Genomic DNA, 15,773 nt, shown 5'->3' with positions numbered 1-15,773 from the left:
ACACTCAAGTGCTATTACTGTCTGAATAGCTGTCTAGACGCTCCGATTTTGCTGTCTGGACGCTGTCTGGACACTGTCTGGACGCTGTCTGGACGCTGTCTTGGACACTGTCTGGACGCTGTCTGGACATGGAAGATCGCATGAGGTGTGAATAGACCTGCAGACAGGAATCATACTCTGATACTCAACAACACGTCGGCCAGCTGTGAGCGATCAAAACTTGAGTTGCATTCTCTTGGTTGGATGGATGGACGTGGTATGACGTATGTGGACAAAACATCTTTCTCAATGGAAACCGATGTGAAAGGACGGCGTGGCGGCGCCGCAAGCGCGTTCGGTCGCGCGCGCCCCGAGGCCGCCGTCGTGGGTGCAGCGTGCGTGCCTGACTGAACTGCTGGGCTCGCGCTTTGCCCGATGCGCAGCGGCGGGTCGACGTGGCTACTGCCGGCCCGCAGCTTCTTCATCGGCTGCGGCGCGGGGCTCGCGGCTGCAGCATGGAACCCGACCAATGCGTGCCCACGCTTGCTCTGCCCTTTCCACAACGTCATGGCGTTGCCCAGAATACGCCACAGTTGCCGCTCTGCCGACTTTCGCGGGCACTTTGCGGAACCCTGCTGTGAAGAGGGCGTGTGTCTAGACAGCTGTCTAGACAGCTGTCTAGACAAAACTACAAGTTCAAACTTCAAGTTCTCAAGTTCTCTTAAGTTCTGCTGTCTAGACGCCCCCCCCCCCCTCAATGGCAAGTAAAGAAAGCGGCATGCGGATGGGTGGGTGGGTGGGTGGGGAGTGGCCTCGGCAGCGCCAGGGGTGCTGTCAGGGGTCGTCCAGCCACGACTACGAGACTTTACTGTGAAGAGTGGAGCCATGTGCCACTCTCTGGACGCTGTCTGGACGCTGTCTGGACACGCTGTCTGGACGCTGTCTGGACACTGTCTGGACGCTGTCTGGACACTGTCTGGACAGGCTCAGGACTGTCTAGACATGTGCGGGAGCTCCACAAACCAGGTTGGGGGGGGGTCGGAAGAAATAAATAAAACAGACACCCCAATGGAGGGATGGGAGGCTCGGGAGCTCTCCCGCACCGTTTAAGCGTTTAAGACCGTTTAAGGAATCGGCGGCCCAGCAGCTCTTAATAAAACCTGCCCTGCCTGGCAGGTTTTAAGCCGTTTAAGCCGCAGGCGCCCCAGGGCCCACCCTTTTAAGCCTAGGGGTACCCTAAGCCAACGCGGTATGGGTGGACGCTGGACAGATGATGACGGCACGCACAGTCCACAGACAGACAAGAGTTGGCCGGAGGATCGCTCTCGGCGGCCCTCATCGATCCTCCCTCTTCGTGCGGTTGCCGATGGACACGGTCAAGGCCCCGCGCACGTCCGCGTACGATGCCGGGGAGGCAAGGAGGCATTTTGTTTGTTATTGTGTGTGTGTTTCCGATTCGTTTCCGATTCGTTTCCTGCCTGTCCTGCCTAACTAACGAAATTCGACCACTCTTTTACATACATGTTGCAACCTCAAAGAATTAAGGTATTAAAAAAGAAACCCCGCAGTCTGGTGTAGCAGAATGCGCTGCACAAAAACCACATTCACACCCCAAACACCGCCACCTGTCCTCGCCTTGCCCAGCCACCCCCACACACACATATGCTCCGGGCGACCCCCCGCCGCTTCGCTCGTGGGCTCGCCTTTGGCCGCCGCCCTCACGTGCGACCTCCTCCGCCGCCTCCGCCTCCGTCTTTCGTGACGCAGTCGGGCGTGCCTGAGCTTTCGCTGTTCTCGGTCGTCGGCGCTAACATGGTTGTGCACGCCTTCTGGCAGGATCGGAGGTGGCAGCCTTTCATGCACCGCCATTTTGTGCTCAGCCTCGAGAGCGTGCGGCGCCGGCGCTGGCACACGATGATCACGTCCGCTTTCTCGCAGCTCTCTCCCTCGCACCTGCTCACCAACATGGTGATGCTCAGCTTCTTTGGCCTGAGCCTGCCGCGCCGGCTCGGCGTGCCAGCCTTCGCGACGCTCTACCTCGCAGGCTCGGTCGTCAGCTCGAGTGCCTGGCTCGCCGAGCAGCAGACGCTGCGCGACCGCACGAGCGCGCTGCGCGAGCGGGCGGAGATCCAGGCGGCGGGCTGCGTGGGCGCGAGCGGCGCGGTGGCCGCCTGCGTCACGGGGGCCTGCGTCCTCGACCCAGGCCGGAGGGTCTACCTCTTCTTCCTGGTGCCGATCCCCGCAATCGGCTTTGCAGGATGGCGCCTAGATCGCGCCTCGGACCCGGAGACGCAGCAGCAGGAGCAGCAGCAGGAGCAGCAGCAGCAGCGGCAGCAACAACAGCAGGAGGAGGAGGAGGAGCAGCAGCAGCAGCAGCAACAGCAAGGCTCGGCGAGGATAGTGCACCCCATACGACCACGTGAGTTCAGTGCTCTCACCGGCGCGTGTGGGGAGGCGTGCGTCTGACCGCTGCCACACCTCTCCGCAGGCCTCTACGTCCTCTCCGACTTTTGGGGATTACTTGCAGCGGCGCACGACCCGGGCGGCTCGGCGGTGGCGCACTCAGGGCACTTGGGCGGTGCTCTGGCGGGTGCGGCGTTCGTGGGCTTGATGCGAGTGGCCGGGCGCGTTAGGTGATGGCGGTGTCCCTGTTGTCCACGCACACCCCCTTGTGGCTTGCGAGTGTCCCAGTGATCTGTGATCTGTGAGGGTCCGCCCGCAGGCGCATTTTGTATACCGAGGCGGTGCCCGGTGCCGAACCTGTCGGACCTTAAGACAGCGTTGTAGATCCCTGGGCGAGGGTGGTGGAGAGGGCGGTCCGGCGGCGGAGCAACCAGACCTCCTTCCCGGGCGGCGCGGTGTGCCGGGAGGCAGGATGTCATCCCCCGTGTGATCCAGACCGCCCCGTTGGAGGTGGGCCGCTCGTCTAGCCAATCAGCCTTAAGCGAGCGGCCTGGCCGTTGGAAAGGCCCAAGACCGGTCCCCGTCGGGAGGGACTCTCTGGAAGAGGAGAGCAACCACGAGGTGCCCGGGGGCCGTCGCGTCCCGCCCACTTGAGCACTGGAGTGTCCTTCCTCCTTGTCGCGACCGGAGACCGGTGCACCGTCAAATTCGTAATTACGTTTCTCCCTCTCCGCTCTCACACATCGATCGAGATGAGCCCCTCTTCTCTCATCCGCCTCCAGAGCGCGGGCGGTATGCTCGCGTTGGCCAGCTCGACGTTGGACTGCACCCGGCTAGGCTTCGTCGTGTTGAGGGCCACGGCGACGATCTGGGGGAAGAGGAAGCTGAACTGCACGCACACCGCCGCGGGGGAGACGCCAAACTCGCCGCAGAGCGCGGTGAACTTCTCGCGCCACGCAAAGGCGTCGGGCCGGCTCTCGCGGGTGATCTTGACGTAGTCGAGGTGGTCGCCGCCGATCAGGAAGCCGGCGTTGAAGACCGCCTGCCGGGCGAGCGGGCGACGGCGCGCGTCAAGGGCGCCTGCACGGAGAGGCGGGGGCGGGGGGGGAGGGGGGCGACATCAGGAAGGGGGGGGGGGGGGGGGGCGACCCTCGCGACTCCACGTCTAACGACAGGAGCCCCGCGGCCTTCAAAGTGTGCAAGGCCCGGTGTACAGGGGTGGGCGGTGCCTGGGAGCACTCGGCGAGACTGTCTGGAGGCGTCGAGGGGCCGTTTCAGGCCGGATACTCGGCTGTATCTCGACTGTAGCTCGGCTGTATCTCGGCCGTAGCTCTCGGCTGTAGCTCGGCACCTTCAGCTCCGCGAGTGCGCGGTAGGCGCCGAGCACGTCCGCCCTCCGCGCCTCGAGGTCCGCCTCGTCGGCCGCCGCGCCCAGGTACTCGTCGGGGTCGTGCACTGACACGATGCGCGCCTCGTACTTTCCGAGAAGCGCGTTGCCCTGCCGGTAGCACTCCATGATGCCGTCGTACGAAATGGCCTGGACGGCGTCATTCTTCAGGTTGACCCACGCGCCGGGCTCAAAGGTCGGCTCGGGCGTGGTGAGCGGGACGCGCTTCCAGCCGAGCTTGTTGCTGATGAGAACCTGCTCCGGCTCCACGCCGAGCTCCTCGAGGCAGCGGCCGAGCTCCTCGAGCGCTAGACCGGCACCGTACTTGCCTGCGCTGTCGAAGAGGGCTGTCGGCACGGCCTTGAGGACCTGCTCGACGACGGCTTTCTTCTCGTCGTGCGTCGGCTCCACAAAGAGGTTGCCGAGCGCGGACGTGCCGAAGAGGACACGTGGAAGCGCCGGCTTTGCCATATGTGTACTGTGCAGCCGCCGCCACACGTCGGAGCCTGCGACAGGGGGCGGTCGCCCTTCGTCGGTGAGCTTGAAAACCTAGGAAGCGGGCCCAGGATTGTGCCCGGCTGTGAAAAGAATTCTTCCCTGCGACCTTTGTGGCCGTTTTACAACATTGTGCCGTCCTCCCATCCCTCCCTTGGGTTGTCTGTTTTCTTTCTTTCTTTTTTTACAACATTACAAGCGGATGCGGACGGATGTCACAGGGGCTGTCGGTACCACAAGTGCCTACCAGCCACACGCTCGATACACGCTGTGCTCCTCGTTCGTCAGTGTCTCGCCGTCCACCGCTGTGTGGCGCTGTAATCGAGTAGATGCGGGGCGGCGGTTGCATGGGCCATGGCGATTTGTCATTTGAGCACACATACCCCTCCTTCCTGAGTCACCAGAAAATAAAAACGATCCTTGAGCGGAGGCCGCCTAGGCCACTTTTCCGGCCTCTCCGCGGAGAATCTGGCTTCTGGGAGAATGGCTACCATAGCCTAGCATGGCACCCGCGGGCAAAGCTGCCCCCGGGTCCCTAGAGCCCATGGGCATTCCCAAAGGATATGTCAGCGTGAGGTGAGGGCGCAACGGTGGGGCTCACCAGCCCCTCAAAGTCGGGCCTCGGGCGGCGGTCAGAGGGGCGGGCAAGGGCACGTGGGAGAAGGGTCAGTGCGGCCCACAATGTGTGAGCTACCCCCTCTCCTAGGTGTGACTCTACAGCCCCTGAGGCCCTCTGGGCTGGGCACCATCAGCTTGGGCAGAGGTCCTCGGGGTGGGAGCCACGCGAGGAGAGGGAACTACGTGCGTCTGTTGGCGTGGGTGGGGGGGGGGGGGGGGATGCTCGGGGAGTGTCGGCCAGGGAGTGCCTCGCCAGCTTGCCCCGGCGAGGGAGCGGGAGGGCGGTCGGCAGAGCGGTCGTGGCCCTTGATGTGCCGCCGCGCTGCCGGCTGCCGCCCCCGCCCGCGGTCCGCGCGCGAGGTGTGCATAAACCAGACACCACTATGTTATATCATAGGATATAACATACTGAGATACCAGGCTCTTCCCTGGCATATCAGCTATCAAGAAACCGTCTGACTTATAGGAGGAGGAGTATTCTGCTTTTTCGACACATCCCACAGAAAACATCCGGGCCATGGGAATATCGGTCCAGACACTCTGGGTTCTGGTGTTTTTCGAGGTGTGAACGATCTATCTCCCCGTGGAGGGGTCATTCCGGCGGAATGACCTTTCATTAACTAATCGGATTCCGAATGGGTCGAACGGGAGTACTAAGACTTGATTTGCCAACAATATACCCTGTACTAAGACAGCAGCATGTTCTGGGTGGGAGGAACCCTTCGGGGGAACCGTTTTATCGCTCCAGGCTGCAGGCATTGGTTTCTGGTTTCTGGTTTCTGCTCCGAAAGCGAGGTTGGCGGCGCGCCGCGCTGCCACGCACTTTTGTGGCTCACGGGAGGGAGGCCTGCGATGCGGTCGAGTCCGCCAGGCTGCCGCGATCCCGAGCGGAAACGCCGTGGCAGCCAACATGGCTGCCTCGTGCATCGGACGCCGACCGGCGGGGCCGTTGAGCTTGTCATGCCCAAGCCCTGAAAGGCTGAGCTGTGAAAGGCAGGCGTTGTGCGAGTGTTTTGAGTACCTATCACCTATCAATAGAGTGTTTGGATCTACTCTGTTGGAGACAGAAAGAAGCTCTATCACAACGTCGGCGGAGCGGCCAATGCGCGCGGCGATCTTGAGGGCACCACCAGGAGCTGGCAAGGCCTCATCGCACGCTACCGCACGTGCCGATCCGTGCCGAGAATTACCCGCACCCGGCGTTGACAACCTCAGCTTAACACTCATCACCAGTCGCGACCAATCGGAGCAGAAACCAGAAACCAGAACAAAATGCATGCCGCGAGGGGAGCCTCCTCTGGAGTGAGGACGAGGACCCCGCGCGAAGGGGCCCTGAGCGATGACGCCGTGTGAGAGTGCGTGTCGTGTTCATGTCTGGTGTTCATTATAGCTCCGAGTAGAGGGGGCGGTCTGCTGCTAGGGGAAACCCGGAGCGCGGAGCCAACCCTCGGAGACCCGTGTTTACTTTAAGGCCCTTTCCCTGCGAACGCGCACCCCCGGGGCTAGGGCTCTCTAGCCCGTAACCCGATCCCGATCATCCGGCCCGCTGGGTGCGCTTCTGAGCTCCCCGGCCCTGGATGTGAGGTTAATGACTGCACTCCAAGTGCTCCAAGTGCTCCGCTTTTTGCTGTTCCCACTTGAAAAAAATCGGATGGGGAACCTGTTCATTGGCCGGAATGAGCTCATTAGGACGAAGCGGGAGATGTATTCACACCGCAGAAACCAGACCCACAGGCAGATCCCACGGGAAATCGAGGCGGGTGTCCCAGAAAACAGATCCCAGAAAAAACAGAGCGCGCCGCAGAAACCGACCGACCCCTGGGTTTTCGGCTATGGGAAACCGCCATGGGAAACCGCAGCAGAAACCCTATGGGAAACCGAGGTCTGGTGTCTGCTTTGTGCACGAATGCCGCGCGCATATCCGGCGCGGTTTTCACGCGTGTTCATATGGCGCGCCTTCCTAGTGGCCACGGCCTTGGCTCGATATACGGCTATTGTAAAAAGCACCGCATTCAGCGTTCGCCGAACGACGCAACGACCTCCACATGTAAAGTACGACATGCAGGTGCCGTCACTGATGCGTGATGCTGATGGCGATGCACACCGCGTGTCGCGCGTGTGTGCGCGCGCGCGGTCTCGAACCCACACGCGCGCACTCGCGACTCCGACAGCCGACACACACACTGCCCCCGAGAGCGACTCACACGAGCGACCCGGGAAGGGAGCCCGCGCCACACCGGTCGCGCCGCGGTCACCGCGTTCTCTCGGCCGCTCCCCGAGCTCTCCCTTGCTCTCACGACTACTCGTCCTCCTCGCTCTCCTCCTCGCTGCCCTCCTCGCTGGCCTCCTCGCTGCCCTCGTCGACGATCCACTCGTCGTCGCTGTCCTCGTCGCTCCCCTCGTCGCTGCCCTCGTCGCTGCCCTCCCCGTCAGAGGAGAAGGGCGTGCTCGGCTGGCTCGCCCACACCTCCAACTTCTTTGGCAGCAGCTCGTCCTGCTGGTCGCCGTGGCCCAACTGGCCCTCGCTCCCACAACCCCAGCTCCAGACATGGCCGCCGGCGGTGAGGGCGAGGCTGTGGTTGCCTCCCGCTGACACAGCGACGACGCGCCGCCCTGCAAAGGCCTCAGCCTTCCTCGGCAGCAGCTGCGACTCCTGGTCGCCGTGGCCCAACCGGCCTTCCTCGCCATCGCCCCAGCTCCAGACGGCGCCGTCGGCGGTGATGGCGAGGCTATGGCAGTCTCCTGCCGACACGGCGACGACGCGCCGCCCAGCCAAGGCCTCGACCTTCTTCGGCAGCAGCTGGCGCTGCTCGTCGCCGTGGCCCAACTCGCCACCGCCCCAGCCCCAGCTCCAGACGGCGCCATCGGCGTTGAGTGCGAGGCTGAGGTGCCGCCCTGCCGACACAGCGACGATGCGCTGGCCAGCCAAGGCCTCGACCTTCGTGGGCAGCAGCTGGTTCTGCTCGTCGCCGTGGCCCAGCCGGCCAAAGCCGCAATAGCCCCACGACCAGAGGGCACCGTCGGCGGTGATGGCGGGTTGTGATCGCCTCCAGCCGACACAGCGACGACGCTCTGGCCAGCAAAGGCCTCGACCTTCTTGGGTTGCCATTGGGCCTCCTCGTCGCTGTGGCCTAGCCGGCCAAAGCCTCCATAGCCCCAGCTCCAGACGGAGCCGTCGGCGGTGACGGCGAGGCTGTGCAGATCTCCCGCCGATACAGCGACGACGCGCTGGCCAGCAAAGGCCTCGACCTTCTTCGGCAGCCACTGGTTCTGCTCGTCGCCGTGGCCCAGCTTGCCAAAGAATCCATCGCCCCAGCTCCAGATGCTGCCGTCGGCGGTCAGGGCGAGGCTGTGGCAATACCCAACCGACACGCTCACGGCGCGCTCGCCGCCCAGCGTCGACGCGAGGCGGGTCGGCGTGTTGAGCCGCGTCACGCCCTCGCCGTGGCCGAGAAGGCCTGGATCGTCATCCGCCGAGCCGCACGACGAGAGCCGCCCCTCGCCGTCAATGAAGAGGCTGTGGGAGGAGCCTGCCGCCGCCCTCGCCGGCGGGTTGGACTCGTGCAGCAACGCCGCATAGCACAGCCACCGCACGGCGCAGCTCTCGCCCTCTGGCTGCGCTGGCAGCTCGAAGTCGCGCTCTTGCGCCCACAAGCGGATGCACTGCTCCGCGAGCGAGTGAAAGAGGAGAGAGACGGCCGCGACGCGAGCGATGTCGATGGGGCTTTCGAAGCGGGAGAGGACGCGCTCGAGGAGCTCCCTGGGGAGGTCGAGCAGGCGGGCGGGCGGCGGCGCGTCTGGGGAGGGGGCGGCGGCGGAGGCGGAGGCGAGGCGGCGCGAGCGGCGGCGCGGCGGGGTGGACATCGTGAAGAAAAGACGAGCAAACGGCGAGTAGGGGCCACGCCCACCCAGGGTACCCTCTCGAGGGACCCATTGGGGGACCCATTGCTCTTTCGAGGGCTCGCCGGGGCTCTCTGCTCCAAGAGACCTCGGGAGAGCGTGCGTGTGCCTCTACTCGCCAGCGCCGAAACGAATTACGCACATAAGAAAAGAAATGCGCGCGGGTTTTGGCCTTTAAACACTTTTTTGGCCCGTGACGAAGCAATCATCGATCGGCCCGGGGGCAGCCAGTCCACTCAACGAGGACTCTCATGCTCATGCTCCGCTGCCCACTCGTTCTCACGCTGACTTCGCGCCGCCCCCTCCTCGGCATGCGTACGTACCCCCTCCTGGGCATGCGCACGTACCGTGGCCACGAGGACATGCTGACCGCCAGCGAGGCGTGCCGCTCACTGTTCTCGTCGCCTGTGATGTCGAGACGAACTGAATGCTACACGCACGCACCTGAAACAGGCGTGGCACTCGCTCGTTCCTGAGCGGCCCCTCGGCAGCGACGCGGCACTTCAAGACGCATTCGCCAAGCTCGACCTAGATGGCAACGGCCATCTCGATGCGCGGGAGCTGAAGCAGGCGCTCCTCTGCGCCGCGAGCAAGACGGTCACGATAGAGGTGGACATCGACGACCGTGTGGACGAGATGATCGGCTGGGCGGACATGTCGGACGATGGTGTTGTCACATTCGAGGTGCGTGTCCGCCCGCCACCGCTGCCCAAGGCTCGCACGTGAGATTTGCCATTCCTTCCGCCGCGCTCCGCCGCAGGAGTACAAAAAGATCATCCTCGCGGGCTGCGCGACCCGCGACGGAGGCCGGGTGAGCGTGCGCAAGGTCTCGGCCGTCGCCTCGGCCATCTCGTCGCCGCGCACGGCAGGCGCCTCCGTCAACTCGACGACCTCCACGCGGGGACCGGACGGTGACACAATCTACCTCTGACATAAGCGCGCGCACGTGCCACGAGCCACGCGACAAGTGCCACTCTGCGATTCTCTGCCGTTCTGCTTCCTGCTCGTGGCGCCTTTCCCTCCTTCGCGCAATTTCCGCACGCCATGCATCGAATGTTGCACGCAGATGTGCTGCTGCTTGGGGGGCCTTTGCTGCTTTTGCTCGGCATTCCGTGATTCGGCCGTTGTCCCGCTCCCTTTTTTGCATGCGTGCTGCCGACCGCAGCCGTGAGTAGTGTCTGTTGGTGGCCCGAGTATATTCTGCCTGTGCTTGCTCTTCTGTCCTGTCCGGGCTGCGGAATGAGGCCAGGCGAGGGGCACTGCTATCAGAGGCCACGTGCGGCTGTGCAGGACCGAGAAACTCGGCAGCATCGAACATGGCGAAGACATCCACATTCTCGCCACGCCCGCCCTTGGCGAGGGAGGTCAGCATCTTCAGCCGGATCGTGCTGTCGCTGAACGCCGGCTGGTGCGTGCAACAGTTGACTGCCAGCCTGACACGGCTGACCAGTGTGGTGATATTCAGAGGCCCATCCTCCTTGTAACGTTGATCGCACAGATTCGGAAACACAGGAGGCAGCTCTGCTTCGAAGAAGATGCACCGCAGCTCGCTAGTCGCAGCTCGTACCTCTGCGAGCTTGTGCTCATGCAACTTGGCGCTTCGGCCCATTGCGAGGCCTGCCGTCGCCATGCAGAATTGGACTCAGAGAGTCTCGAATGTTCGTGCCGAGTGGGGCAGGTGGGACGGCAGACGCGCCCACCAGCCAGGCGAAGCTTGTTCGAGCGTGCATTGGCGCTGTACCGAATCAATTTCCACGGACGGCGCGTAGCCACCCCGTTTTGCTGCTGCTGGGCAGGAGAGTGGGTGGGTTATATATCGCGTTGCTCTTTCAACGAAAGAAAGTGAGGGGGGATTACCAGGGTTCGTCTGCTGTTGCATACCCGAAAGAAAGAGAAGGGAGCTCGCGGGAGAGGTGACGAGTGAACTACAGGTAGTGGGGAAGGCAGCCTCGATTGCCATACAGACATGGGTGCGAAACAACGACAAGACCAAGGCACGGGCAGAGGAACGAGAGAAGAATATAGGGTGGATAAAGCGCCTGTTCACGGCATGGAGGGTGAGCCACACCGAACGTACCGAGCGAAGAGCCGAGCGGAAGGAGGACGGGGAAGATGACTCAGAGGAGGACGAACCAGTGGAAATTCAGTTGTCAGATGTCACGATGCATCCGAAGGGGACCCCAGCGCCGGCATCATCCGTAGAGGCACGAGTGTTCGAAGAGAGAGTGGACCTGAGCAACAACATGACCTGTAGGCAAATGATCGGAGTGGGAGTCAGAAATGTGGTCCTTGCGCGAGGGGAGCTCGATAGACTCGAGGGGCCAGGATACGCCGCGAGGAGGACGGAGTTGCGCCGAAAGGCGAAAGAAGCCGCGAGAACAAGGGACCGGCAGGCGGCGGCGTCGCAGGACGAGGCAGAAGAGAACGACGCGACAGAGGAGGAAGTGACAAGGGAGAGAACGACGAGGGTGGGACGGCCGCGAGGTGGCATGAAGGTTGCAGCGAGAATCGGCGAGAGACTGCGAAGAGAGATAGGAAGAGGCAGACTCCCTAGGGTGGGCGACGGATAGCGCACCACACACCTCTCCTTAAAATCCCTGTGTGGTGGCGGCGTGCCGTCCTCCCATCCCTCCCTTGGGTTGTCTGTTTTCTTTCTTTCTTTCTTTCTGCTGTTGCTGTGTTTTTCAAATAAGGCTGCGCCTGCGAGCACAGTAGCCCCGGGGGGGCGCCAGTGCGGGAGCGCCCGAGGGCCGAGAGCGGCGACACGGTCTTAACGACTTCGCAAGGGCGGGGAGCCTAAATCAGTGACCACCCCGAGACGATCGCATTCTTTTTTGCGTCCCGGCGGTGCGGTCAGCTCGAGTCCATGCGTCCCGTCGTCCTCGCGACGCCTGTGAGCTCCGCGATGCCATCAGCTGGAGCGCCGGCCGCATCCTCTTCTGTTCGCTATCGCGCCTCCCCTTGCGCGCCGTGCCGAAGATTAGATCTCTTCGGTCTTACTTGTAGCGCGCTCCGGAGCTTCCTCCTGTGTGTACGGTCGCTATAAACCCCCACCCTACCGCCCTACACGGCGCCGCTATAGTGAGAAAGTAAATCCTAGGGGAAATGACCGTCTCAGAGTCGTCCGCGCCATATTCGGAAGGGGGTTAACATTTCCGTACATGCATTACGTGTGTCCGAACAAAGTAGACTTGAAGGAGAGAGAGAGTGACTTGAAAGAAGTAAGGGATAAGAATCAACCATCCGACGCTACGACGAGCGACGAGGCATACTGCGGGCACGTCGCGGCGAGCGCCATCCTCGCAAACGTGGCGGCGGCAAATGGATTGGGGTGCGCTCCGTCCATAGATGCCTCGGCTATCGCAGCGCTCATAACTCCCAGCGGCACCACCCTCGCGCCAGCGGCCGTCATTGCGGCGGTTGCGACGCGGTTGAAGACCTGCGCTCGCTGCGACGTCCTCCAGTCCTTTGATACCCTTCGTGGGCCCTGCCTCACTGGAAGGGAGTGACCCTCAAGCCAGACCACTGGCGAATGCAGGAGGTGCTCGCGTGTGTGGTTCATGGCGAGCTCGTGTATGAACGTCCGGTACTGCTCCAAGGTCCAATGCGCCCCACTGGCCGGGTGGTTCTGACAGCCCATGATGAGCGCGGACGCACCCGCAAACGTTGGGCCGCACCAGGGAGCATCAATCCGCTGGCGATAAGGCACCGCATCGGTGTCGTTGAGGCCCTTAAACTTATGCTGCTGAATACTCATGGCGCGGTTCTCTCCCCACTGGACAATTGAGGCGAGGATGGGCCCGTCGTGTTGGTCGTGCTCCAGGCACAGCTTCACCCGCTCGCAACTGTACTTGAGGCGCAGGCCCATGCGCTGCGTGCCCGGCTCAGGGTCTGGGTCGTGACTGGTCGCCTCGGCGTAAACGTCCTCCCCATAGCATGAGCGTGTGGAGACTGCCCCCAGCGTACTCTGCGCTGCGGCCTTGCCACTGGCGGCCGCCGCCAACGGAGTGCGTCCGGGTAGGCTTTCAAAGATGGTGCGCACCTGGCTGTCCCCAAGAAAAAGTGCGGAAGTCGTCGTCTGCCGCTTGGGGTCCTGCGTTGACCTCAGGCAGGCATGGACGCGCTCGGGGCCATCGAGTAGCTGCCAGCCCTTTAGATGCGAAGGTTCACATCGGGGAAACGCGCGCCATTCAAAGTGTGTCAGGTTGAGTGCCCACGGCATTGCGTCGAAGCCAGCGAAATTGCCGCCACCAAAGCAGGGTCGCACTTCCTCCCGCACCCAGGGCTCGTTGTCATCGTAAGGCCACACCCAGCGGCCCCACGGCGAGCATCCGGGGAAGGCGGGCATCCTGCGAGTCGACAGATGTTCCCAGGACGAGTGAACCACCACAAACTGCATTTTGTGCCACACAGGCGTCGACTCGTCCACCGCGGCGCCACTGCCTTGGTGCGTCTGTGCGATGCTGAGGCGGTATCGCCCAGAACGCCCGATGTGATACTCAGCCGTGTAGATGCAGCCGCCGTGGTGCCGCCCGAGCGCGTGGGCCAGTTCATGGCCCTCTGCAAACAGCTCCCATCCATCGGGGCCGAACGAGCGCATCAGCTCCGCGCTGGTGCCAGCGTCGTCGGAGAGGACCAGATTTGTGTTGCAGGCGGCGCCAGCTCGAGGCCGTATCACAAACCGTCCTGCAGCGCGGTCATGCTCGATGATGCGAGACGCTGTGCATGCCCAGGCGGTGGCACACTCTGTGCTGTTGGCGTGCAATGCGGTTTTGAACTGAGCGGTTTGGCCGGCCACCTTGCGCGTGTGCTGCAGCATTTTGGCCGTTGCATTCGCAGCACCCGCGCAGTTGAACGCATCATAGGCTCGCACGCTGAAGGCGTTTGGCGGCATGGTCGCAGTGACCGTGCGCGCCCCGGCGCCACTGCGCTCCCTCATGCTCCCGCAGCTGCAGGCCCCGCTCTGGCGCATGTTAGACGAACGGGGGGGAGACACGACGTTATCGCCCCGTGCAGGCGGAGGCTCACACGACCCTCGCGAGGCGCTTAGGCGGCGCCACGCGTCAGCATGCTCTTCTTGAGCTTCAGGATGCCCTCGTGGACTGCTCACCTACCCCGATGGTGTGCACGCTCTAGCCACCGCCTGCATGTGCTGAACAACCTCCTTGCCTGCATGGACGCCAATGATATCATATCCTTTTCTCGACACTACCCCAACACTACAGGCGGCGTCCAAGGTGGGCGCGCCACCTTCCGTGATAGCAGGGGCAAAGGCAACACGTTCCTCACGTGTAACCCTACAGTTAGAGCATATGTCTTCGGCCCCCCATGATGAGATTGACAGATTGATCTTAGCCGCTCCCATTTCAACCACTGTCTAGGCTCCTACCGTCTGACACGGCGTGCCTCGCCCATCTCTATGTTGCGTTACACCTCTGAACAGGCCACTTTCGAGAATGACATTGCCCAGGAACTGCGCGCTATCCCGTATCCGTCCTAGCCTCCTTGTACCTTGTAGGGACTTGCAGCAAGCTTCCGATGCGGCTGGAATCTCTCCGACAAGGCAGAGGGAGAGAATGCGCGGCAATGTGGTGACCCCCTCTCTGCTGGCGATACACACGCGACACGACGGGTTGGTACACGAAATGGGTCGTTGGTTAATAGTATCTGTGAATTGTCTGTTTAGTGGTGGGCTGGGGTTCGAAGTGAGTGTTCGACTTCGAGGTGCCGCAGGATAGGATCAACGGAGCCGACCTAAATAAGGCGGCAGTTCCCTACGCGGCAAGGAGCCCGAACCCTGTGTTTCGCGCTCTTGTGCCGCCGGCCGCCGTGCCGCCGCCGCCGCCGCCGTCGCAACCCGTCATCACCCAACCAGATTTGCCCACCACCACCAGAAGCTTAGCCATGTCCTCCATCTTCTCGGGCAACCAGCCGCCTCCGGATCTGGCCACTAGAGACGAGACACGAACGGGCGGCACGAGGCGTGCCTTTCTAATCGCCGTGCTCGCTTCCTCGCTCGGCGTGGCGACTACGCCGGGGAGCCCGTGTTCTTCTCGAGCCAGTTCTCGGTCAGCGAGTTCACGGGGCACAAGCAGATGTACGCGCTGCTCAAACATCCGTGCGCGGGCGTGAAGAGCGGCCACTACTCCTCCCTCCTTTGGTACCTTGGTCAGCTCGAGGCGCAGCACCACGGCCGGCTGTGGGCGAGTCGGGACGGAGAGTACCCAACCTCTCCTGCCACACTCTGCGCGCTCGCGCACGGCAGCACCGAGCGCACGACCGAGCTCGGAAGCTCTTCTCGTACTCGGCAGTGCTGCGCGAGCCGGTGTGTCTCCTCATCGACGCGGAGTGGGAGCGCTACGTCGCTGCGGCATGGCAGCACCCTCCTGGCTGGCGATGCCTTGGCGACGTCAAGGGCAGCTACATCGCAGGGCTAGAGTCGCATCTGCGCGGCATCTGCCGAGTGCTCATGCCGATTGCGATCGCAAAGCACGACACGTGCTTCGCCTCCGGCCGCCTCTCTCTCGTGCTGCTCCGCGCGCTCCACACAGTCGCGGCGCGCGGGATCGAGAGCGAGACGGCGGTGTCGCTGCGTGCGGCCTGCCAGGTGTTGCACGAGGCTGTTCTTCAGCATCGGCTTGCTCGTAGCGAGTGCGAGAAGTGCATGCGGCTTCAGTCGGAGTTCTCCGTGCTCATCAACGAGGAGTACCGGCGGCACAGTGCCGACGCAACCTCTGCTCGGCATGCAGGGCAGCGAGCGCGACGCCTTTCTCTCTTCCTTGGATGAGGCCCCGCCCGGCCTGGTCTCCCTGCGCACGCTGTGCCTCCGCATTGTCGCACGCTCTCTGCGTGAGGAGGGGCGAGGGGCCGAGTCGCCTATTCAGATGATCGATCCTCGCTCGATCCCTCGCTCCTTTCAGAAAAGCAAGTTGTGCGAGTGCCCACATCCTCCGCCCGTCTGCCGCGGCGCCTTCGACCGATGCCGGGACCC

The 15,773-nt window shown here is 63.0% G+C and overlaps 2 protein-coding genes across 2 annotated transcripts; one reads left to right on the top strand and one right to left on the bottom strand.

Moving 5' to 3' along the window:
* Positions 1 to 1,641: 1,641 nt before the first annotated feature.
* Positions 1,642 to 2,590, top strand: EMIHUDRAFT_233096 (hypothetical protein; the record flags this gene model as incomplete). The annotated part of the gene is made up of 2 exons (XM_005782644.1): positions 1,642 to 2,208; positions 2,546 to 2,590. The coding sequence occupies 2 exons, from the start codon at positions 1,642 to 1,644 to the stop codon at positions 2,588 to 2,590; spliced, it is 612 nt and encodes a 203-aa protein (XP_005782701.1).
* A 528-nt stretch (positions 2,591 to 3,118) lies between these two features.
* Positions 3,119 to 4,240, bottom strand: EMIHUDRAFT_314596 (hypothetical protein; the record flags this gene model as incomplete). Its single annotated transcript, XM_005782643.1, has 2 exons — positions 3,119 to 3,424; positions 3,734 to 4,240. The coding sequence occupies 2 exons, from the start codon at positions 4,238 to 4,240 to the stop codon at positions 3,119 to 3,121; spliced, it is 813 nt and encodes a 270-aa protein (XP_005782700.1).
* Positions 4,241 to 15,773: the final 11,533 nt, after the last annotated feature.

This window comes from Emiliania huxleyi (assembly GCF_000372725.1).
Source record: "Emiliania huxleyi CCMP1516 chromosome Unknown EMIHUscaffold_188, whole genome shotgun sequence".
In the NCBI taxonomy this organism is placed as follows: Eukaryota; Haptophyta; order Isochrysidales; family Noelaerhabdaceae; genus Emiliania; species Emiliania huxleyi.
This window is presented reverse-complemented; position numbering and strand designations above follow the sequence as displayed.